Here is a 25365-nt window from a genome sequence, read left to right as displayed (position 1 = left end):
TTGTATACTGCAGAAGAGTAGACCCTTTACATTAACACTACTTCTGAAATGCTTTCCTTTGATTTTTTACATTTTATTTTTAAATACAATCCTGGTAAAATCTGAGCATTTTTCAAGATGTCACGAATGTCCCTAGCCTAAGGAGAGCTATTCTTGCGTCCTCTTTGGCCTTTAGGTGACACCTGCTTAAATACTATTTCAGTGATAAATATGATTGCAAAGTCCTTAAGCCCAAGAGTGCAGCTGTGCTCTCCCCTCACCACAGCAGCACAGATAAAGGGAGCCCATGGGGAACTTGGTTCCTCTCAAGCAGGAGAACACAGTAAATACAGCCACAAATGTTTGCAGTGGTTGTGTTTAATGTGGTAGTGTAGCTGTGCAATGCACCTGCACGTAAACAAGATACCAACTATGAGTCAAACAGAAAGTTGTTGATAAGTTCCCTACAGCTGTACCATCCATCTGGTTGGAGACCAGTGACGAGTGGTGCTCCTCAGGGGCTGGTATTGGCACTGGCACTATTTAACATTGTTTAACATCATTCAGCGACACAGACAGTGGGGTTGAGTGCACCTCGGCAAGTTTGAAGATGACATCAGGCTCAGTGGTGCAGTTGATAAGACAGAAAGAAGGGATGCCATCCAGAGGGACCTAGACAGATTTGAGAAGTGGGCCCATGTGAACCTAATGAGGTTCAACAAGGCCAAGTGCAAGGTGTTGCACCAGGGTCAGAGCAGTCCCAGATATGAATATAGGGTGGGCAGAAAATGGATTGAGAGCAGCCCTGTGAAGAAGGACTTCGGGGCTCCGGGGGACAAAAAGCTGGACATGAGCCAGCAGTGTGTGCTTGCAGCTCAGAAGGCCAACTGCATCTGGGCTGTATCAGAAGACAGGTGGCAGCAGGGGGAGGGAGGTGATTGTCCCCCTCTATTCTGCACTCATGAGGCCTCACCTGCAGTACTGCGTTGAGGTCTGGGGCCTCCAGCACAAGAAAGATGTGAAACTGTTGGAGTGGGTCCAGAGGAGGGCCACAAAAATGATCAGAGGGCTGGAGCACCTCTCCAATGGACAAACGCTGAGGGAGTTGGGCTTGTTCAGCCTGGGGAACAGGGGGCTCAGGGGAGACCTCACTGCAACCTTCCAGTTAATGGGGCAGCAGGAAATACGGAGAGGAACTCTTTTTCAGGGAGTGTAGTGATAGGACAAGAACCAGGGCAATAATGTCCTGCCAAACTCAGGAAAAAACAACATTATTTTAATGGTGCTGTACAGAAAACAGCATTACACGTGGACCTATTTGATGGAGAGGGTTGCCATTTCACACAAATGCAGTGTCTGTACCAAGCCACTGTGCGCAGATGAGTTGTGCCTGGTTACCTGGCTTCATGGTAGCTTACACAAACACTGACAAGAGTCCACATATGCATCCCAGTGGACTACAGCAAAAACTCTGGAACTAATAATGCAGTAATTTCAGAATAACAGATGAGGCTAATGTAACTAGGAGTTACTCTGAACACTTCGATGCCAGATCACTTTCCAAACACATCCTATTTGCTTTGCAGGGAATACTCAAGTTTTCTCATTTCCTTCAGAGTAAATACTTCTTTATTTTGCAACACAGAAATCATGATAGCATCAACACTCGTGCTGGTTGGTTTATCTTAATGAGGGACTAAAGACTTTTGATCCAATCTCTAAATCATAAACGACATCATGACTTAGACAGAGAACAAATATTCATTATAATCATCTGACAATCTCAGGCTTGGGACAGTGAGTCAACTCAGATACTTCTGTTGCAGCAACAAATTGCTCCCTGGCTTAAAGCTGCATCTTTCCTAGAAGACTGCATGTGCATCACTTTGACTCTGGCTGTTTTGATAGAATGGAATAAAGACCATTGGAACCAGCTGTTATCTAGCAGCTCAGTATTGATGATCTAATTTGGAAACTGGATTAAACTTGATGGATTAGTGTGCTGCTGTACAGCTGCACGGATTTATGGTTATCATGACAACCAGCAGAAAATGTATCCTACTAATCCTCCCTGAGCAGATCTGTCTCCATGAGCATTAGCAAGATTTATCACCAGGACCGATATACTCACAGTTATTTTATTGCAGAGATCCACACTGGTGTAATCTGTAACTCTCTACAGCTTAGAATACTAACTCAGAACCAGGAAGAGATATTAGGCCAGGTCATGAACAAATCCTGGAAGCAGTGAAACATCCCTGGATGTTATCTGAAATTTTTTAGAAAAGTTAGTATTTTTCTATTCATTTCCAAGGATATGGAATGTGCAAATAAGTGTTTATGTTGTAGATGTAATAAACTCACTGCTAACCTGTGCTTCCTACATTATGTAGAGTCCTCTCGTATTTTAAGCCTATCAAGAGACACACTGAGTCTATTTCAAAGTTATCTTCTCAGTAACTTTTTTTCCCTGCTATGGAGAGAAAGGTCTTTGTTTTCATGCTGCAGGAAAGAAAGCAAGGAGCTAGACAGCACTTCCACTTCCACTGCTGCCTGCTTGCAGAATCGTGCTATGCAACAGGGGATAGAAAATTCTAAGTACGGGGATAGAGAAAGGAAAATAAAAGCCATTTACCTTTTTTAAGGAGCAGTCAGGGGCTGTGCTGATTAACATTTGCCAAGGGTCCTAGAGGAACGGGGCTCTACCTGCAGATGTCATGCTTTCCCAAACATGCAGAAGAGCCCAAGAGTGCAGCTCCAGCCCACCTCACAGCACAACTGGGGAGAGCAGCCAGCGCTCCCAGCTCCAGGTGCTCTGGAATAACACTGGAGGCCAGCACTGCCCATGTGAGGGCTGTGTTTCCTTCTAGCCATGGGGAGATAAGCCATCGCTTGTCAGCATGGTTCAAATTCATCTGCTCTTTTTTGTTATCTTTTCCACCCCAGTGTAACTTCACCTAAAAAAAAAAAAAAAGTAAAAAAGAAAAGAAAAAAAGAAACCCAACAGAAATCCTTGCCAAAGAGCACATTTTGAACGTATATCTTGCAATGACTTGTTATTCACACTTCCCTTAGGCAAAGCACTACAGCAGGTGCGATGCATCTGCTCAGGTCAGCGCTCTGTGTCTCATGGAGGGGGAACTTGCACTGCCCCACTCAAAAGAGTCTCTGATTCCCCCAGTGATGAAGGACAGAAAATCCAACAAAGAAGTTTCTTCAGGGCCCAAAGTAAAATCTTTTGCTTAGTTGCTTGCAAAACAGACTTGATACATCAAAAAGTATTACAATAAATTATGTATACTTGCAGTAATGCGGGACCTGTTTGGAGATCCGCTGTGTGATTTTACATTGTCACTGAGTATTTTCATAGGACAAAGCAAAGGACTTCATAACCGGAGAACATTTACTGAAATACCTCAGAAGCTGCAATTTTTAAAGCAGTAATCTCAAAAGATCCTCAACAAGAAACTGTAAGAAGGGCAAAAATCAGCATGTGCAGGATTATTTGTGGCACACAGGATACCACAGATAGAAAAGAGAAATCAGTTGAATCAAAAACACTTGAGGATGGATGATAACATTTAATGACCAGGAAAAACAAACAGCACAAAACTATTCTCTCTCACTGACAGCAACAGGATTACTCTCCCTGTGGAACTGCTTTATGTCTGAGAAAACATTATGCAGTGCAAGGAAAAAATGTTTTGAAAAAGCGGCAAAATATTAAAAAAAAACAACCTTTCTCTTTGGCGATGTTATTAGCAGAGACGTAGTAGGAATAAAGATACATGGACCCACTTTGATAGGATGATACTCACTTTTATTCTATTTTCTTTTTTATACACACATCCCCTTTTCTCCCTGAAAAAGCGCACGTTTATGTCAGGTATTTCCTCCTTAGCTGTGGAGGGGCCATCGAAGCACACAGCCATCACGTCAGCAAACCTATTTCTCAGGAGCCAGTTTCAGCACCAGCCCACATCCCTAATGGAGGCAGTCTCGAAACTACAAGGGCTGCTCTGAAAGTAATGTCCCCTGTCGGCCCACGCCATCAGAGGCGGATGTCAGTGGTACGACGGTAGGGGCTGAGCCTTCCCACCAATATCCCCTTACATTTTGTTGCCGTGTGACAGAGTGCAGAGGGGCACTGACAAAATGGCATCTGACATGGAAGTGCGTATGGAGCAAAGGTGCATCACTGTGGAAAGAATGGCTGCCAGTGATGTTCACTGACACTTGCAGAATGTTTATGGAGACCAACCTGTGGACGGGAGCACAGTGAGGCTGCGGGTGGTGCATTTCAGTGACAGTGGGTCACCTCCGCTGCTGCAGATGGTTATGAGCGTGGCACGCAGCTCTTGTTCATGGCTGGTGAAATTGCATAGCCAATGGTGGTGACTGCTTAAAAAACAGTACTTTGTAGCTGAGAATTTGCTCTGTCAAATAGCACTGTTGTGCTCTTTGTTTCTACTGGAATTTCCATGGAAATAAACAGGAGGTACAGCTTTCAGAGCAACCTGCCTACATGAATTCCTAGCGACATGCACTGCCGGTGCCTGCCAGCCACCGCTTTGCCAATGTACGAGCAGACCGCACAATGGAATCAGCAGCACCCCCACCCAGAACACGCTGCCGCACATCCCATCATCTTCCAGGGAATCTGTCACGCGCTCGTCAACACAACGCGGGATTTCTTGGACTGAGAGCACTGCGGCTGCAGGCGCGACAGCACGGGGCTGTCGGCCGCGGGGCACGCACGCGTCCTTCCCAGCACGGCTGTGTCACAGCGGCGGGGCAGCGGAGCGCGGGGCTCCCCCTTGCAGCCCGGCACGTTTCCGCGCACCCCAGCAGCGAGCCCGGGGCCCCGCCCGGCTCCGCGACCGCACACCGACCTCAGGCGGCGCAGCGCGGCTCGTCCGGCGGCTCCGCTACCCGCCCGGTGCGGACAGCACGCGGCTCTTCCCACGGGACCCGGGAATCGGCGCGGGAGCGGTGCGCCCTCAGAGGGCTGTCCCCGCGCCGGGGACGCTGTGTGGCGGTCCTGAGCGCCCGCCGCCCCGAGAGCCGACTGCGGGCGCTCTCTCTCTGTCTGCGCCGACCGAGAGCCCGCCATTTGCTCCCGTCAGGCAGCCCGCCATTTGCCCGCCTCCCGCCCGCCCGAGGATGGTCCTCCCGCTCCCCCCTGCCCGCCCGAGGGTTCCCCGGCAGCGCCGGGAGGCGAAGGCAGCCGCAGGAGGTCGGGGGGAGGATGCCTCCTGCCTCGAGCACTGCTCCCGCAGAACCCGAGAGCAGCAGCCGTCAGCTGCCCGGAGCTTCAGCTCTCAGTGGTACAAATCGCTTCCTCAGAAAAGGCTGTCAGCCTTTGAAAGGACTGGAAAACACAGGCTCAAGCAGAAACGTTTTATAGATGTCAAGGCTCCCGCTGAGGAAACAGAACAGAATACAAAACCTGACAGGCAAAACGTAGCAGAGAGCTGCACAACCACCTCGCGGCGCGGGCAAAGCCCTCCTTAGGATGTGCGCGCAGACAGACTCCATGTCGGTGTGAGCTGCTGGGTCAGAGAGAACGCTCCATCTCCTGCTGCAACTGGCGACCATCTGACAAAAAACAACTGCTACAAAAAATGTAGCTCAGCTCCAAAAACTACAGAATATTGGTACTTTACCAACAGGTTACTTTCATCTTAAAAGCATTTGCAACATACACTGTAGTTTAAGTACAAACTTGTTAGAAACAACAGCAAAAAATCCAATTGCCTGTTGTGCTTTCATAACAGTCTCTCTGGGGAAATTCTTCAGTCCTTAAACAATCAAATTAAACATTTTTTATAAATGCAATATCAAGGATTTGACATAATAACAAATAACAGAATCTCAGTAGCAGTTCCATATCCTGCACAATTAGCTGGCTGGAAGTTCTGCCCAGGCAGACAAACCAGAGCAGAGGCTGCAAAGTCCTACTCCAGTGACTGTTCTGCACAGGAATGACATCAGACTTTACTCCCATGAGCCTGCCGATTAAATTTTCTTCTGCTCGGGAAAACTGCTTTCCAAAACAGCAGCTAATCCTTTCTTATGGCGTCTGAATAATTCAGCAGCTCTCAAACTATCCATCCATTATTTTCCTCTCACTGTCCTACTTTCAGAAATAGTTTTGGCTTTTAGTTGATACTGCAAATAAAACCAGAATTCTACTCCTAACGCCAGTCTGTTTTCACGTTCACATTGTAAAATCCAGCCACACCTCATGTGTTTCTGTTCACTCCCTCTTTTCCAGACCCTATCGCTTTATTCTGATCAGTGTTATTTTGCATAAATTCAGCTGTTCACAAGCCAAGACAAAAATACAAGTTACGTTAATCAAATTGTTGGGAATTTTAATTGAGATCCCTGTTTGTTTTGCAACAGTTTCTCAATCGATAAGATAAAACACAACAATCATTCTGAATGACACTAAATAAAAGCACAAATTTCAGGAAATAATCCTGCCTTCGGAGAAGACAGAATTGAAAAGCTTGATTTTAACTAAGAGCTAGACAATTACTAAGTGCATTAGAGAACTTCCTTTGAAAGCCCTTCACTTAAGGGTTTGCAAAGAAAGTTCTTCAGAAGCATAGAACTCTAATCTCAAGGCAGTATTTGAGAATTAGGAGTCCTTAACACAGCTGAACACAGAACTAGACAAATACTTTCTAAACAAACTTAACTTTTTAAATTAAATTAATAGCCCATTACTATAATGAGATTGATTGTTTACACTGAGATCTGACACCGTAATCGCCAGTCACTCCACTGTTCCTGCTTTATTGGATGAGGATAAATAGTGCAACATTTCACGGTTGGTATTGTTTTATTGTGTAATATTGAGCAAAATGCTTATACTCCTCCTTTTCAATCCCCAGTTTAGCACTCATACCTATGGCTTTTTATTTTTCTTTTTATTTTTAGCACAATGTCTTTGTGTCAAGTGTCAGAACTTCATTTCAAGAAAACCAAGCAACCAAGAATCCGATACCATATAGACAAGTCTTCTCTGTATTTGTTTAAACATGTTCACTTTCAAAAATGAGTATTTATAAAAGAAAAGTCTTCTGGTAGGTTTCCTCCAGCTCATGTTTATAGCAGACTCTAACGAGCTTTTCCTGTTTTAATGTGTCCCTTTTAGAGTGTTCTATTATCCCCATGTTATTTGGTTCCTCCCCCAACACTCCTCATAGTAAGTTTAATGCAAAAAAATCAGTAGATGATAATTTCAAGCAAAAATATAAAGCACTATAACATTACCTACATTGCCTTTTACTGAACTAGGTTCCTGAACACTTCAGGAACTTTGTGGAAATTCCACCAGTCAGTGTTGAAAAGGCACAGAATTTTTGTGCTCCGAGATCTCCAGCAAAAATGGTTTTTGCCCAGAACGAAAGTTCAGAAGATCCAGCTTGATATAAAGAAATGCAGGGACTGCTGTTAGATAAAGCACTGCGGGTGGACGGCAAGCAGTCTGCCCAGAAAATTCACAGGTACCCGATGGATCATTTGTATTAGAAGCCACCAGATTTTACTAATTCTTCTGTTGCAGACACCCTGCAGATCTATAACAAGTTTACTTCTACGGCAAGAAGAGGTGAAGTTATTCTTACATATAATCAGCGATGGTATAACAGTAATACAAGCTATTCATTATTAAAATTTTTGCAAAGCTGCCCATTTCTTGGTAGTTTCTGTTCTGTGGCATTACATGAATGACAGTTATTTTTCATGTATGACAGAATTTCAGTTGTACATGAAGAAAGCTAACTTTGGTCCACTTGTCCAGCTTCCAAAGGACAGCGCATTTGAAGGACAACCACTGACAGTTCAAAAATCAACGTAAAAGTTAACAAAAAATAATTTGGTATTATAATCCTGAACCTGAACAGTGTGGTTAATTGTTCTAGTTGTCCGCCTTTTCATTCTTTATATCCACTAACTGTTGAGTTTTTAAGTCTTCAGCCTGTTCACGAACTTCCTTACCTGCATCATCTATGTGACTAGGTTCTTTTTCTCCTGGCTCTTCTTGGTCAACACTTTCATATTCTGCTTGTTCAAGGTCAGTGCCATCTATAAGTTCTGCATGTACTTCTTCCATCTGTATTTGATTTACATGATCAAGATGCAGCTGCTCCACATGAACTTCAGCACCTTGTTCAGTTTGAATGTGCTCAACTTCCAGGTAACTAATTTGCACCTGTTCTTGCAGTTCATCCATCTGTGTGCCTTTCACTTGATTGTCCTGTATGAGATCCTGGTGCATCTGTTCCACAGTTACCTGTGCAGGATCCACTTGTACCTGAATTACTGGTAGGACATGAACTTGCTCCACTTGTTCTATTATAGTCATTGATGTTACTGGTTCACCTTCCACAGCTTCCACTGGAAGAACCTCTTCTGTCACTAGTCGTTCTGAAATATTATGCATGTCTTTTAGATGCCTTCTCAGCTCACTGCCTTGCATAAACCACAAATCGCATAAAGTACAATGGTTGGGTTTGTCGCCAGTGTGGATGACCAAGTGATCTTTAAACTGATCCCAGCTGTTAAACACGCTGTTACAAACCTGAAACAAAAGATACAGTGAGTAAAACGGTGCCAAAAGAAATATGATGAAGTATCATCTCTATTTCAGTCCATGGCTTCACACAGTGTACCTTCTTGATACACAGGTTAAAAAAACCCAACACATGTTAAAGGTAAAAGCTGGAAAGTCAGCTTCAGATGAACAGAGTAGCTATTATTAAGAAGAAGTGTGTCATTTTGAGTTGCTACCAAATTTATCAGTCAGTACAGCACTTGGAATTTTGCTTATTTCAACTCTATGTGAAATTCACATAAAGAAGCATGTCCCAGTAAGTGTCTGGTGCTAGAATTTTGGGCAGAAAATCTTGTTAGCAAAGTTCTAGAAGCAGGACTTCTAGCCAGTTTTGATCACAGCACTGTGAGGTTTAATTGAAACAAAACGTTTCATCTCCTCTTATTTTTCAGCAACAGCACAGAAGGATAATGGAGCATCTGACAGGGATTAACTCAAGAAACAGGTCTGTGTACTATATCTGAATATCTCCATTCTGCTGTTGAAGTTGAACCTAAAAATGGTTTTGTGATGTTAGTGCCAGAATTTCTTCCCCCAGGCTCGTACTTTATAAGTAAAGGAGCTGTACCACATTTAAAATGTTAACTGTATAAATAAGCACTCAACATTACTTAGTCGTACATTAAGGGAGAAACTATCAGTAATGCCCAAGCACATAACTACTGCTGGCCTAATTCATACCTCAAGACACACACTGAAGAGCATCCAAAGTGCTCATCAAACAAGTGTAATTTTGTTCTTTCTTCAGTGGGCCAAGATTTTAGTTTTTGAACATTGCTCAAATTTAATTCTAAAGAGAGAATACAAGAAAAAATGTATTCAGGAATTCCTGTAGCCACTGTAGGATGAAATAACACTAATTCACATTCTCAACATCTGTGGAAGGAGATGCATAAAAACTCAATGATACAACAGCATTAGTGAAACTTCCAGTTAAATGATGTAAGAGAGAGACACAGATTTCATCTGTTCATCTCCTGCAATATTCACTGCTTTCTGTGAATAAGATCCATTTATTTTGGAACAAATAAAACCCATGCCCACCAGTTTTCTTCACCAGAAAACCACATCTAACTTCAAACGACAGCATTTCTGTGAACTGAATAGGGTGAGAGCCTTAAGTGTGTGGAGGAGAAGTGTATTCTTATTTGGGACTGTAGCAGCACTGGAATAGCAAAATGACAAAAACAAAAAAACAACAAACAAAAAACTTCTACAGCCAACCTCAGTTCTCATATTTTCTAGCTTCTAAAAGCTGATTCCTAAAAGTTAAGTATAATTCTTCTCAACAACTTTTCAAACTTCTGTAACATATAGTGACCAATTACCTTACATATCTATCTACAGCATCTATATTTGCTTAGAAGATATTATGGATTGTCATCATAAGATGGAACGACTTTACAGATAAAGTCAATATACTGAGTATCAAACAGAAGAAGAATAAAATAGGAAACGAGATAGTACTTTGTATTTTGGACTTCAGTGAAGCATGCACACAAGCGGGAAAGGGCTAGTTCAGTGTGTCAAGAACCTTGAAAAAGTTGCAGAAAACTTAAGAAAATACTATGAAACCCCATATCAGTAATTCCGCATTTTAAATGGAACTATCTAGACATAAGAATTTATCTGCATGTTGTGGTTGAATGTGATTCTTATATTTACTGTAATAGAAGTAGTTCTTGTTGACATAAGCCTACTCCTGTTGCCTTCCCCGCTTAGTACACCCACACTCCCAATACAGGATGGAGGTGTCCAGCCTCAGACTCTGCAACTCTCATTACCCACCTGACATTCATACAGCTTCTTCCTTCCCTTTTTAGCTCCAGCTCCAGACTGACAGGCTGTCAAGTGACATTTGAGTGTGCTATTCCTAGCAAAACGTTCATGGCAGTTTGGACATTCAAATGGTTTTTCACCTGTAAAGACAGACACAATGATTTATAAGTGCATAAAACCAAACAGTCTTCTGTCAGCTTTCCCTTTTTCTCCTCTCACTGTTGCAGAAGTTGATAAATACACTGTAAAGACTTGGCCAACTGGACTATTCTAAAGAATAAGAGAAAGACTCTCTGTGTAAACTTTACTCATGAAAATAAAAAGGCAAAAGCCTAATATGAAAATTTGACTTTCATTTAGAAAAAGACAATCCAAAATAATTGCTGGTGCTGTTTAAAGCACATTTTAGGTTTGTATGAAAGACAGGCTGCTTTTCTGTCAAAATATCTCAATGAAATAGCAGCTATTTCTCTCTTTTCACCAATATTTACAGGTGAAGATGTGAGAAATTATACTCAATATAATATTGAATATTGAAATTATTCAATATAAAATTGAATATATTCAATTGAAACATATTCAATGTTAGAAATTATACAAAGTGATATATTAAATGAATTATTAAAAAAAAACAAAGTTTTATTTTCAAGAATAGTAACAGCTCATGCTGGAGCAGGCAGAGAATCATTCATAATGAAGTAACAATGTAACAGCATTAAAGAAAGAAAGAAAGAAAGAAAGAAAGAAAGAAAGAAAGAAAGAAAGAAAGAAAAGGGTCAAGAGAAACCAGAGCGGGACATAGACAGGAACAAGCAAGATAAAAATTCCTTTCTCTTTGATCACTTTGTTTCCAACTTAGTATCAAAAACCAGGAGCCTTTTCCACTGGGAAGCCAGCTAAAAACAGCAGGGAAAGCTAAAAACTTGTCCAGTTTGCTCTTTTCTGTAAAAAGTAGTATACTGTTTTTACTGTCTTCAAGTAGTAACAAAGAACAAGTGCTATCTGTTTACTAACTTCATCAGGGACAAACACACTGAAATTCAAGGAAATGAAAGCATTAGAATTAGGAACAGTATGTTTCTTCTCAAAGACTGATAATTAAGCTGGCATCAATGTAACCACAGAAACAAACTAGTTAATGAGGCTGAGGCATTTCAGTGAATAATGTAAAAATTAATGTTAGCTAAATTAATTAAGTTTAAAAGCCTGCAGTTTCAGGAAGACAGTCAACACCAACTTGGATGGAAAGCCAATAAATCTGTATGTTTGGAAATAAAGATACACAGAAATGTCTATGTAGCTTTTCAACAGAAATCCACAAGCAGCCTATAATTCTAGCTCACAGAGCTGGGGGCCACAGAAAAAGTTAAATGGTGTGAATATTCCCTGTAATGATTACAAAAGGCTGTTTTCAGAGTGTGTTGCATAGGTAATGCAGAGCATGCCAAACTGCCATCAGTCTGTCACATCAAAAATCACAGACTTTCACAAGCAGCTACACACATGGATAAGCCAAGAAAATGACAGAACAGCATAGAACTCTCAGCACAGAATTACACTTGGTCTGTGATCTGGGCACGTTTAAATAGTTCCTTGCTGCAAGCCACTGCCCAGCCAGGGGCACATTTATTCTATTCTTACTCAAATTCCGCAGTAATCTCCAACACGCTCTGACAAACGTACCCAAGAGTGACAATTCAATAATAATAGTGGCAGTATCCAAGGGCCAGAAAAGAAGGTGTGTGACTGCATAGTGCAGATCAGCACCACAACCCAGGCTGTACAGCACAGAGGGATGATGGAGAGCATGTGCAACTCCTCCACGTCTATCTTCACTCATGAGCAATTCATAAACTCCACAGAAGTTAAAAAAAAAAATTATAAAAAACAAGTGCTTAACTTTGAGAAATACTCAGCAGACAGAATGCTCAGTAAAACTGTCAGAGCAAATCAAAGCTCTTCTGTCTCTTTCAGCTGGGGGATATAAGCTCTGCAAAACACCAGGATTAGACAAGCATATTGAGAGCAGCAGTTTCCATCTAGGATTGACTACTGAATGAAGAAATTGCCCTCCTTATGAAAGTCAAATTACAGCTATTGACTTCAATTGATATACATTATATACACATAACCTTGCAGAATTTATGTCCTGCGGGTTACTTTTGACTGGCAAGTGAAATCTCATTCATTCTCATGGAGGGAAAAAAAAAAGATAATCATTACACCACACCAAAAAATCTGTGTTTATGAATTCTGGAGATTACTTTGTCAGTACTTGCAGAGGTACACGACATGCAGGACAATCTTGAGGGTTTGTTTTTTTTTTTTAAAAAAAAGAGAATTCTTCAGGCAGTGTACATGTGTGTTAAGAGAGAAGCACCGTGGCTGTCCTTTCTACTTTCTTTTACTGAGACAAGTGAACAACTTTTGCTGATGTCGAACTCCTACATCACAAAGAATTAACAAAACATTCTATTTCTTCTGCAGCTTCTACCTTAATGTTATTGCTGGTGCCGCAATTTAAAAAGTACCAGGCTGAGATAGTTTGTAGGACATTTTCTCCTTGAACACTTAATTTCATTTTACATACTCTTCAAGCAATTCTATACAGAATTCAGTTTAGAATGCCTTTGGGTCAGCCGGATTTTTCCCACTAACCTTAGCAGACCATAGTTAAACGGTACAATGAGGTGTGATTTTAAGGTCAATGCTTCCAAAACATTAAACCAGAAGTAATTAAATTCTATGTGTTATAGTTTTAGTATTGCTTGAGTTCTCTGCTAAATTGCTTTGTCCCAAAATCCTGCCACATCAGCTACCACCTTACAGAGATATTTAATTTACTGTTAATCTGCCACAAACTTTCATCTGAAAATACTTTTTTTATATAGCCTGTAATAAGTTTAGTCATATTGGAGAAACACTCCCTACTTTATAGGCAATAATGATTTTCCAAGGACTTTCTACAAATGCAAATTTTAAGGGGCTACTGGGAGTAGACTACATACAGCGTCATAGATAACATTCAGGTGTCTCATACACAGATTCGAAGAAGTTCCAGTTAAAAGGCTTTAACAACAAACTGCGAAGGAATAGAGCTGCTGCCCTCCATCAAATTCTTACTGACATGTTAAACAAAATCATCTGGAAGATCATATAATTTACATAACAAAGAGTTATATACATAATGCTTAATGTCCATTCAGACAGACTTCAATGAGATGAAGAACTAGCATGTTGATCTCCCATGCTATAAGGAAAAAAGGAGCATGAGTCATCCTGTAGTCAGAGGATGCTATTCAGATTTCAAAAAGGTAGACTTTACAATAACAAGTCTACTGCAGTCAGTAGAAATGTTTTGCTGTTAATTAACAAACAAAATCTAATTGCATATGACAAGAGCAAGGACAAATCTGTAATGGGAGGATATTCCACACTGACAAGCTCAAATTTCAGATACTATTTGAGCAGAAGAATGTATCGGTAGAGTTGTAAAAATAAAAGTAGCTACTCACTTTAGTACTTTTAAAGAAGTAAACATGCCTCACAAAATCATCAATAACAATGTTTAATACACTCAAGAAGCTTCATTAGGTCTTTCTGGTTTAGGGGTGTATTTTTAATCATTAAAAAAAAAATCTCAATCCCTCACTTTATATCAGCAGGAAAAAAACATCAGCACAGAATCATAAATATAATTCTACGATTCTTCAATTTTAGTGTTAACCAGAAGCCCAGTATTTCCAGCACTCATGTGCTGTCCTCATATTCTCTGCTTCTTCAAAATAAGCAAAAACTCAAAGTGCTAGAGCCAAAGCCACAAGTACATGACTATAGCAGTGTTCTCACCTGTGTGCTTCCGGAGGTGCTCTTTAAAATGTCCAAAGTGGTCAAACTGTTTATCACAGTACTGGCATATATGTATTTTTTTGCCAGGTCTTTGCTTCTTAGGGGCACCACCTTCATCAAGGTGGTAACAGGTGAGGTGCTGTTTCAGAGCATTCTCTCGTAGGTACCTTTTATTGCATATGTCACACTTGTAACTCTCAGTAGAGTGTGTTTTCATGTGTTCCTTAAAATGGTAAAACAATTTAAATGAACGGTTACATTTCTCACAGTGGAATAAATTGTTCATGTGTGACAGTTGAAGTTCCACAATTTCAATACCTTCTACCTGTTTGCATGAAGGATCAGCTGCATTGTCAACTTTTTCTTGGATCTGGCATTTTCGCTCTCCCTGACGATACTTGCTAGTGATATCTGCCAAAAGAGCCAAAGCTGATTCATCGGATGTACCCGTTGTCTGTATGTACTTTATGGATTGCTCTGCAGAAGCTACTTCCTCAAGTGTCTCGATGCTATCTTCTTCCACTTCAATTGCTCCCTCAGCAATCTCAACTTCAATTTCAACAGGCTCTGATTCTGCAGATGGCAGAGATTCTGTGATAACATTAGATGTCTCAGCTATCTTCCTCTTTTTCGGTTTAGTTTTACCTTCTGTTTGATTTGATTCTAAGGGTGATGAATTTTCTTTGTTTCTGTAAAGCAGATGCGTAAACATGGTTGAGATCCACAAGCACTTACATAACAGGCGCCTGCTGGGTACCAAGCTTCTGCATTAAGCACTTTCTACATGTTTATCAGTGAAGCTGAATGATGAATGACCGCATAACCTGAGTGCACTGCAGGTATTTTCTCCTTATTCTATACTCCTTAGAATTGCAAAACAGAAGGTTAATGCTGTGGAGCCTTTTACATAAGGTTACTATAGTGTTCTACAGAGCTCTGCTTGAATACTACAAAACACATCAGTAAGAAAGACCAGTTAGCATAATGGCATAAGTTATCAGAACAACTTGTGAAATTTTGTACTTTTTTGTATTCAGAAATAAGATTCAAGTCCTTCTTATGTTATCGATCTCTTAAGCTCTAGAGTTTGCTATTACCTGCAGCACTTTTAAGTTAGAAAACACTGAAACTGTGACTCCACACAATGATTATTGTAACATCTTGTACTTCAGGAAAGAACACAAGTCAACAACAGAGGAAAAAAGAACGGAGAAGGCAGTGAGATGTGGAAAGAATATTCTAATTCAATTTTCTGGGCTTAAATAAACTGCCCAGCTCTGTTCCTCTTGTCCCTGCATCACACACACAACAACATTCTTTCTCCAAGATGTCAGGGACAGCATCCCACGCCAACCTCAGGCAGAGCTGAGTAAGACTGTTTTCAAGTCTGATGCTCAAAATTACCCACAGCACTGAAGTTTTACTTCCAGATTTTCAGATTTGAAAATGAGCAGATATTATCTCAAATCAGATTGGTAAGATTAATCTAATGCTTTTACCGTCCTTTGTGGTCTGATGAATTATTTCATGAAATCTACTCCCTAGCTTTTAGCTTTTCTTGTAATAGAGAAGGAATTCCTCCAGTATCTCTGCATGTCATGTGTCAGAAATATATGGCTAATGACTTAATGCAGGATACATCTTATCAAATTATACCTTAAAATATTCAGATACAGGAATACAGAACACATACACTTATATCTATCATGGATTTCAGAAGTCTAGGAGACAAGTTTCCTTGCATATTACTGCAAGGAGTTCCAGGATCAGGAACCAAGAACTCATAGAGAGCAGCCCAGCAGAGGAGGACTTGGGATCCTGGCAGACAAAAAGCTGGACATGACCCAGCAGTGTGCACCTGCAGCCCAGAAGGCCAAATGTATCCTGGACTTCATCATTTTCTGAGGCAATCAGCTCCAGTACAGGTGTGTTCTGCAATAGAGCAGGGGATCATGGTGTGAGAAGGGGGACCCTGAAATTGAGGAGACCTCAGGGCAAGTAAAAAAGAGCATGGCTACCAGAGTGGGCAAACAAGGCAAAGCAGTTTGCATGGCAGTTCACACAAAAATGGTGGCCAGCAGCCCAGCAGGCAGGCTGCTCTCTCTCTCTTATGAGAGCAGCAGGGAGCTGTGCTCTGTTGAAACAAACACAGTGACCACCTGCTGCAATGGTTGACACATGCACCCAGACAGAGCTCCCAAGGAGAGACAGAGTTGCTTGGACCTTCGGTTGCGGCAAACTCCAGAATCTGGAAGTCCTTCCAAGGCCTGAGGGCAGAGGGGGGTGTCATGGCTGCAAGTGTGCCCAGCTCGATGAACTTTTTGAGGAGGTGGTCAGGTTGCATGAGGAAATCACCAGGCTGAGAATTATCCAGCAATCTGAGAGAGACTGATGCATAGTATCATGCAGTGACACGGGTAGACTAAGTTTCTATATGTGGAAGAAGCTAAGCTAGGTATATATAATTCTGACCCAGTTATTGTAGTAGAAGAGGGTATGGCCCCATACAAGTTTACAAGGTTCTCTGATAAGGAACAGCACTTCAAAATACTAGCAGATGGCTCTAGTAAGTTTCTTAAGACTACATTTCAGTGTTTGTAAGAGAAAGAGGCTTACATATTTACCTGATTTCAAGAGCTTTGATTGCTTCTAACATCTGTAGATATTCAGCTGCTTTCCAAACATCATTTGCTTCTTCCTCACCTTGGACCATTAGTTTTGCTGTATAGGTGAATTCTATTAGGTGACGAAATGCCATGTTACTTACACCTGTTAAGAAAAAAGAAAAGCAAATTACCAAAGCCTCTATCTCATGAATCTTGCACACTTGCCTGCTCAGAACTTTGCTCACCATACTTTAGCTGTCAGTTTCATGAAGTTGACACCCTTATAAGGCTCACGCTGGAATAACAAGTCTGGTATAGAAACATGGAAATCTGAAACAACTACAGAATAGTGCCATGACAAAGATAAGAGTATAGGAAAAGTAAGATGAACAAAGAGCTCTTTATACAGAACAATTAAATGTATGCATTTATACACAAGAATATAATCTCTCTCTCAAAAGACTTCTGACCAACAAGTTACTAGAAATATAAGGACGGCTCCAAGAAATCACTCCCTGCCTACGAGGGAAGTATTGCTCCATGTCTGCCCTGTTCTTGTACTCCAACTAAGACATCTGCCACGAGCCATCATTGGAGCCTTTTCTGCATGAACAGAATTGCTTTTATCAAGGAAAAGGTCAGATTGCTAGTCCTAAAAAATTACAAGGATTGTGATCTCATTAGGCACATTTTGGATAAATACAACAACTCAGAATCTCTCCCTCTCCTTTCCAAAATATTTAATTCATGACTGTTCTTTATCTTCATAATTGTATTTCAAGGGAAGCTATTTCCAGTGGCAGCAGCTACCTCAGAACAACTCACAAGCTGAGACCTTAAAAATTAACTGATATCATCAGGCATGCATGTCAGCCTGTATTAAGGATACTACATTCATTACCAGCTGCAGTACACAACTCTGAAAGCTTTTATCTACATGAATCAGATTACCTTCAATCTCCACCAAGGGCTCCTGAGTGAAATCTTGGAAGAATCTGTAGAAGAACTGGCTACAGGCAGCAAGAACAGCCTTATGAGCTTTGAAGTGGTGGCCTGCCAAGACAGACAAAAATTTAAGTTTAGGATAACACCTTCGTAATGTACAGTGCAAAGTAAGTGCAGATGAACAAAACAAAAGAGCTGTAAAACCTATTTTACAAATCTGCCCTAGCAACATACAGCCATATGCATCAGCGGACAAGGGAAGAGCCACTCATGTCGCCTATCTGGACTTCAGTAAGGCCTGTGACACAGTCCCCCTTAACATACTTCTCTCGAAATTGCAAATAGATGGATTTGATCAGTGAACAAAGAACTAGCTGCAAGATGGTATCAAGAGCGTGGTGGTGAATGGCTCAGCGTCTGGATGGAGATCAGTGACAAGTAGTGCACCTCAGAGGTCACTACTGGGACTGATGCTTTTAAATATCTTCATCAGTGACATCAACAGTGGGATTGAGTGCACTCTCAGCAAGTTTGCTGATGACACCAAGCTGTGTGCTGCAGTCGATATGCCTGACAGACGGGATGCCATCCAGAGGGACCTAGAAAGGCTGAGCAGTGGGCCTAGGTGAGCGTCAGGAGATTCAATAAGTCTAAGGACAAGGTCTTACACCTGGGTCATGGCAACCTCCACTATCAGTACAAGCTGGGGGATGGAGCACAGCCCTGCTGAAAAAGATCTGGGAGTACTGGTGGATGGGAAGTTGGACATGAGCCAGCAATGTGTCCTTGCAGCCCAGAAAGCCAACTGTAACCTCAGCTGCATCAAAAGAAGTGTGGTCAGCAGGGCGAGGGAAGTGATCCTGCCCCTCTGCTCTCCACTGGTGAGACCTCACCTGTCTAGATGGAGTTCTCAGTATAGGAGAGACATGGATCTGATGGAGGGTGTCCAGAGGAGGGCCACAAAAATGATCCAAGGGATGAAACACCTCTCCTTCAAGGACAGGCTGAGAGAGCTGGGGCTGTTCAGCCTGGAGACAAGAAGGCTCCAGGGAGATGTGAGAATGGCTTTTCAGTATCTAAAGAGGGGCTATAAGTAGGAAGGGGACAGACCTGTTACCAAGGTCTGTTGTGACAGGACGAGAGGTAATGGTTTCAAACTAAAAGAGGGGAGATTTAAGTTGGATATAAGGAAGAAGTTTATTACAATAAGGGTGGTGAGGCACTGGAACAGGCTGCCCAGAGAGGTGGAAGCCAAGTCCTTGGAGACATTGGAGGTCAAGGTGTATGGGGCTCTGAGCAACCTGAGCTAGCTGTGAATGTCCCTGTCCATTGCAGAGGAGTTGGACAAGATGACCTTTAAGGGTCCCTTCTAACTCAAAAGATTCTATGATACTATGATTTAATGTGTCTCCTTGTAACATGGGATACTAATGCAGCTGGCCTCTCTCATTTCATGCACACACTTGCTGACATCACAGGACTGGCATTGCTGAAGTTCTGCAATTCAATCATCTGGAGTACTTTCTTACTCCAGAGTTTCTCTTTTCAAATATTTATGGCAAATCCCTGTGAAAACCTTTTCATGCGTGTCTTGGGCTCAGCTCTCAGATTCTACCCAAGTTCGCTGTGCTTTTTACCACTCTTACATACTGATTTAATTTTATCACCACTTCAGTTAGCATAAACACTCCTGTAGAACAGAAGCAGTTCCGCTCTGTTCATCGTTTTCCAGGCTGTGTACATCCCATCACTGTATCACCATGGCAAAGGCACAAACACTCATAAGGCTTCATGGGATAGAGATAAGAGATGCAATATAGATTAGAACTGCACAAATGTACAAGAAAACAGTTTTGAGCCCAATGCACAGGACTTGATAATACTAGATCACAAACAAACATTCTGGCTAAGTTTTGTGCAAGCACTGGCAACTGCAGAATAGTAATCTTTTCTTCATTTGCTTTCTTTTTTCTAAGACAAGTTCTATATGACCTTTTTTCTTCAAGTGAGCTCTAGCCACCTTTCCAAGAGTCAGGCAGTATTCCTTTAGCTGAGGCTGTCCTATTGGCTACTGGCTATCTTCCCTGAAGTGCTCATCCATTATAAGACATGTTTAGTGTAAAAAGAAATCACACACAGTCTATCAGACACCACCGCTTCTGATGGGATAATAAATAATAACTTATATTTCCATCTTCCCTTTAGACTAACACTTATGTCTCTAGGACACACAAAAAAGGAAAAGGGAGTCCTTCCACCTTATTTTAGCAACATATTAAAAATAGTATGCAGATACTACAGAAGCAAGGGAGTGATCTTACTTCAAGCTGTTTTTAAACAGTATTTGTACAAGTTATCTATATGCAAACAGTCAGCTTAAATTAGAGAAAAATATTTTTAGAATGTTCTAGAAATACTTGAATAACGTTAAATACAGTACAGCAGTTACAAAGTGGGATTCTATCTGAAAATATTCAGGGACTTATTTGGAAAAGCAGAAGCACAATTACTAATGACTGCTGGAGACTCTGTTCACTTCTGACTTTAGAAGAAAATCTGCATGCAATTTGCAGCCCGTTACAGAACCAAGAATTTGTTAGCAACCCAGCTTGACAGCTGACCCATGACAAATCCAAGAGCATCCCAGCAGCTATCAGAGTTCTCTGTTTACCAACTGGTCCACATGTGCATACATACCATCCACAATTAGAGTGATGTCTGTGAACTGGTCCTGCTCACGTTGTTCATTCAATCTATCCAAAATAACTTTATAGTGTTCTGGGAATTCCTGGATGCATTCCATTTTTTCCTCAGCTTCCATGGCAGAAGGACTAGCCTGTGAAATATGCATTAGCAGAGTAAGAATACCGTGCCACTCAGTAAATGCCATGCAGTCAGCTTAGCATACAAACATGAACCAACCGGCACTTTTCAGGGACTACAAAACCAAGAGATACCCCAAACTGTCATGATAACAGGTTTCCCACATTTTAACTGGCAAGTAGGAAATATTAGAGTTAATTTAATATGGCCTTATTTATATATATCAAACAGCAGTCAAACAGTATTTCTTTATTCTTCAGATTCAGTGAAGACTCATCTCCCTCAAAGCAAATAATGTAGGGATATAACATGTCTATAGCTAACTACTTAACAACTCCTCATCACTACAGTGACAGGATCTTTACAGTCACTTCCTGCAATTCTATCAATTTATTATGTGGAAGAACAGTTGCTAACACTTCCTTACTTAAGTTATGTTCTATATCTAGTGAATACAAGATGTTGAATACAAGATTAGTGAATATAAGATGATCAAGGAGGAATGGTTTTAAACTAAGACAGGGGAGGTTTAAGTAAGATGTTAGGAGGAAGTTTTTCACTCTGAGGGTGGTGATGCACTGGAACAGGTTCCCCAAGGAGGTTGTGGATGCCCCGTCCCTGGAGGCATTCAGGGCCAGACTGGACGTGGCTCTGGGCAGCCTGGTGTAGTGGTTGGTGACCCTGCACTCAGCAGGGGGGTTGAAACTCGATGATCTTTGAGGTCCTTTTCAACCCAGGCCATTCTATGATTCTATGTTTATTTCATTTAAGTACAAATGTCATAAGCACTTCTCAACTTCTGAGTAGGTAGGAGTTGCCAGGGTTTAAATAGTTACCACACTTAAGAACAAGAAGGTTCTCATTCACACAGCTTTTCCCCTGCTGGGTGAAATATTTGTTGCCAACCTTTTGAAAGAGATATGTGGGCCTGTAATCCTATGGCCCTTTCTCCCTTATTGATACAATAAACATAGCTTAGGGTGGAAGGAAGGTTCTCAGATCTGAGAAGGTTTAGCAAAACTGCCTATGGAGACACACAGATGCACCTCTGCTGCTTATGCAAAAGAACCTCTGGAGGAGCGAGTCCAAGCACTGCAGGGAAAGCATTTAATAAATTAACTGGAGAAAAAAGGACTTCAGATCTATGCAGCAGCATTCATCTTCAGTGCCCACACTCATATGGTCCTCATGCTGAGAATGCTTCAGAAAAAAAGCAAAGATATCTCAAAATCACATTAGCACAGAAACCTCAGTTTGTTTTTGCAGTCTAACTCACTTTGAAGAACACGTGGCTTCTAAGAGAAGACAGTGAGTAGGCTTGAAGGAGACTCAAAGGAATTTGAGAAATATCCTTCGCTATACTGCTACACTCAGTATAGACCAACGGAAGAAAGCAGAGCAGTTAGTATCTCTGAATATAGAAATGGAATTCTTTACCATGGCAAAGAAGCAGTTGCTTTCAGGATGCTAGAAGAAACTATATGAGAGGTGCTCCATGACTCCCAGTGCAGATTTTTTGTGTGTGACTGGAACTGGAAAGTCCAGAGCGTGAACCTGTCCTGTGTACTTGCTGCACCTGCGCTGCTGCCAGCGTGCATTGCCAGCTCCCTCGTGTGGCTGCATAAGTTTTTTACTTCCAACAAGTGCATGTACCAGTATAAGGGGTTCGACAGAAAAAGAGAGGAAAAGAATTACCTAGTAACTATGAAAGCAAAAATTATTTTCTTACTACTAACACATCAAGGAAAAGAAAATGTCAAATTTGTATTTTAATCACAAAACATGCTCTTCCTTGCATCTCAGAGAAACTGTCCCTTGAAGAAGGCAGAAGGGGAAAAGGGACAAAAACAATTGCTTATAGAAGTCTGGTTCTGCCTGCTACCAGTGCTTTGCCATGTGGGCTCTGAAACACATATCAGATTCTTAAAGGGGAAGAGGCGACCAGCCTGTGGGGGACAGTGTGGTGGAAGGAACGGATGCTGCTGCCTTTACTCATCTATTCCAGTGAGCCTCAGACAGATGGCTGCAGTCATCTGGGGTTCCACATCAAGTCTCACGTGGAAAGTTGTCAGCCATTTACTTCACTGCTTAACTCTTCCTGCCCTTTTTTGAGAAATCATACAAGGATAGGTGACGTTAAAGTTAAAAATATCACAGAATCACAGGGGTTGGAAGGGACCTCAAGAGATCATTGAGTCCAGCCCCCCTGCTGAAGCAGGTACCCTACAATAGGTCACACAGGTAGTTATCCAGCCAGGTCTTGAATATCTCCATAGAAGGAGACTCCACAACCTCTCTGGGAAGCCTGTTCCAGTGCTCCCTTGCCCTTACAACAAAGAAATTCTTTCGCATGTTAGTATGAACCTCCTATGTTCAAGCTTTGGGCCATTACTCCTAGTCCTACCACTACACGCCACTGCGAAGAGCCTGGCCTCATCCCTGCACATCCCACCTTCCTTTAGATATTCATAAACACTTGTCAGATCCCCCCTCAAGTCTTCTTTTCCCCGGGCAGAACAGACTCAGGTTACTCAGCCTTTCCTCATACAGGAGGCACTCCAGGCCCTTTATTATCTTTGTGGGCCTTCGCTGGACTCCTTCTAGGAGATCCCCGTCTTTTTTGAGCTGTTGGGCCCAGAACTGGACACAAAATAATATCCTAAAAGTAAAGCCAAACGAACCTCTGGCCCTCAAATATCATGATTTCCACCTATCCAAATGTAATACGGAACTAAAGTGCATGTTCATAGGGGTATGTTACAAAAAAAAGAAACCAACCCAAAATCATGTCAAAATAATAATCATCAGCTCCCTACCAAACTGATTAAATTCCATTTTTCTTTCCTGTTCAAAGTTTCAGTCTTTCTCAGAAGACTTAAAAAGGAAAAAGAAAAAAAGGGGGGAAGCACACAAGACTGCACAATTTATGCGTAATTAATTGTCCTGAGTTAGTACAAAACTCAGTAATATTGCAGAAAGAAAAAAAAAGGTCTTTATAACAGTAACAGTACAGAGAACATTACTGCTCCGGAGCAGGAAAGGAGGAAGCACGCGCAAGGGTTACACGTGGGCCTTTATTCCAGCGCTAGAAGCCTGACCGCTTGTTTTTAAACCTAGCTCTTCTAGGTTTAAAACTAGGTTTAACTTCTAGGTTTAGCCATCGGCTGAATTTCTCATCCTGTGAAACTGCTAGTGGAACGGGAAGCGTCTGACCCGACAACACGCAGATCTGTCCCTACAGATCTACCTCAGCGAACTCGCGTTACTTGGGCGTGACAGGCGCGCCGCCCGAGGCCCGCTCGAACGAGAGCCGCGCCCGCAGCCCAACGCTTCTTCTCAGAAACAACGGCGCCGGGCAGCGCGCACCCAGCCTCTGACACGGACCATCTCCGGTCGCGGCCCCGCCCTTCAGCCACAGCCAACTCCGCCCTCAGGCTGCAGCCCGCGCTCCAGGAGCACAGCCACCGCCCTCCTATTGGTAGAAACCGCTGCCAGTCAGCGCGATTCTCCGCCAATAGTAGTGCGGGAACGAAGCCCGCCTCTCATGGGGGAGCCAATGAGCGCCCGCCTAGTCCGAGGAGCGAGAGAAGCCGGAAGGCCTAGCCAGGGCTGAGGGCCCGCCGGGCACGGGTGCCCCGGGAGCGGTGCGGGCGGCCGTGGATAGTGCGAGTGTCCCGCGGGCGCGCCCGGGGTGGGGCCCGAGTCGGTGTCGGGCCGAGTGGCGCGCCCGGCGGCGCCGCTGCCTTGTTAGTCCTTATTACGTCATCAAAGCGCGCATTAAATCGATCTTTTTTCGGATCGCGGGCGGGCCGCGGCCCGGCGCCGCGCGCGCCCCGCGGGGCGAGGTGAAGGTTCCGCCCGCTACTCACCGCCAGGAGCCCTCCGCCCCGCCGCGCTCGCGCTGTTCTCGCTTCCTGCTGCCCGGCACGCTGCAAAGCGGGGCGGGCGCCGGCCAATCGCGACTCGCATTCCCGGCCTGCCCCGCGCGGCGGAAGTCAGAGCTGCGTCACCTTTCACACAGCGGCGCGGGCGGTGGCGGCGGCAGCGGGGTGGTCCGGCCCGGCCCGGCCCGGCCCGGGGCGTGCTGGGAGCTGTAGTGTGGGCAGTGCTGCCGTGGGGCGTCGCGGCGTGCCGCGGCCTTGCCGCCAGGGCTCGTGGTCGCGCGCGTGTGTGAACGACGGGGACAGAGAAACGGGCACCCCGAGCTGCAGAGACCCAGCGGGATCCGCTCCTGGTCCCACTCAGCGCCGCCCCAGACTGGTCTGAGAATGTTGACCGTGCTCTCCCTGCCCTGGGCAGACTGTGCCAGTGCCAAACACTGCTGGCGGAGAGCCTTTTCCTGCACCTCGCCTGCTCCTCACCTCTGCTCCCTCGCAGAACGGCGCCGGGAGAGCCACCTGCCTCCCGCCATGGCACCGCCCCATCCCCGGCGGTCACTGTTAGACCCAGGAGGGGCCCACCATAGAGTTCTCCTGTATTGGTGCTCGAAACACATGCAGTGGGGAAGCTGAGGCAGTGCTGCTGAGCCGCAGCAGGCCTGGTGCGCTCCACAGGCTGCAGAGCAGCCAGGCTGGTTCTGCTGCCACCGGGCCACAGTGTGTTCCTCTGCACAGAGCTGCATAAAAACGCAACAGTGTTCATCCCTCTGACTGCCTTTTTGTCTGTCAGAGCTGCAGTAGCTACGTGCTCTGACAAGCTTGCCTGCAAAACTTCTGTCTGCAAACTTGTTTTACTAACATCTCCAGCACTCTTCCTTAC

The 25365-nt window shown here is 43.2% G+C and overlaps 1 protein-coding gene across 4 annotated transcripts; it reads right to left on the bottom strand.

The window, feature by feature from the left end:
* ZNF131 (zinc finger protein 131) lies at nt 5366–24614 on the bottom strand. Of its 4 annotated transcripts, XM_021381058.1 has the most exons (8): nt 24477–24614; nt 20482–20620; nt 17791–17892; nt 16858–17002; nt 14559–14922; nt 14234–14456; nt 10394–10524; nt 5366–8572 (listed from the first exon to the last, which is right to left on the bottom strand). In XM_021381058.1, exons 2-8 carry the CDS (start codon nt 20603–20605, stop codon nt 7910–7912), a joined length of 1752 nt encoding a protein of 583 aa, XP_021236733.1. In that variant the 5' UTR covers nt 20606–20620; nt 24477–24614; the 3' UTR covers nt 5366–7909. The 4 variants fall into 4 exon arrangements, with proteins under 4 accessions (XP_021236733.1, XP_021236731.1, XP_021236732.1 ...); XM_021381056.1 differs by having other exon boundaries at nt 14234–14922; XM_021381057.1 differs by lacking the exon at nt 24477–24614 and adding an exon at nt 23855–24347 and having other exon boundaries at nt 14234–14922.

Source organism: Numida meleagris, chromosome Z (genome assembly GCF_002078875.1).
Source record: "Numida meleagris isolate 19003 breed g44 Domestic line chromosome Z, NumMel1.0, whole genome shotgun sequence".
Lineage (NCBI taxonomy): Eukaryota > Metazoa > Chordata > Aves > Galliformes > Numididae > Numida > Numida meleagris.
Note: the sequence above shows the minus strand (reverse complement) of the source record. Positions and strands in the feature narration are given on the sequence as shown.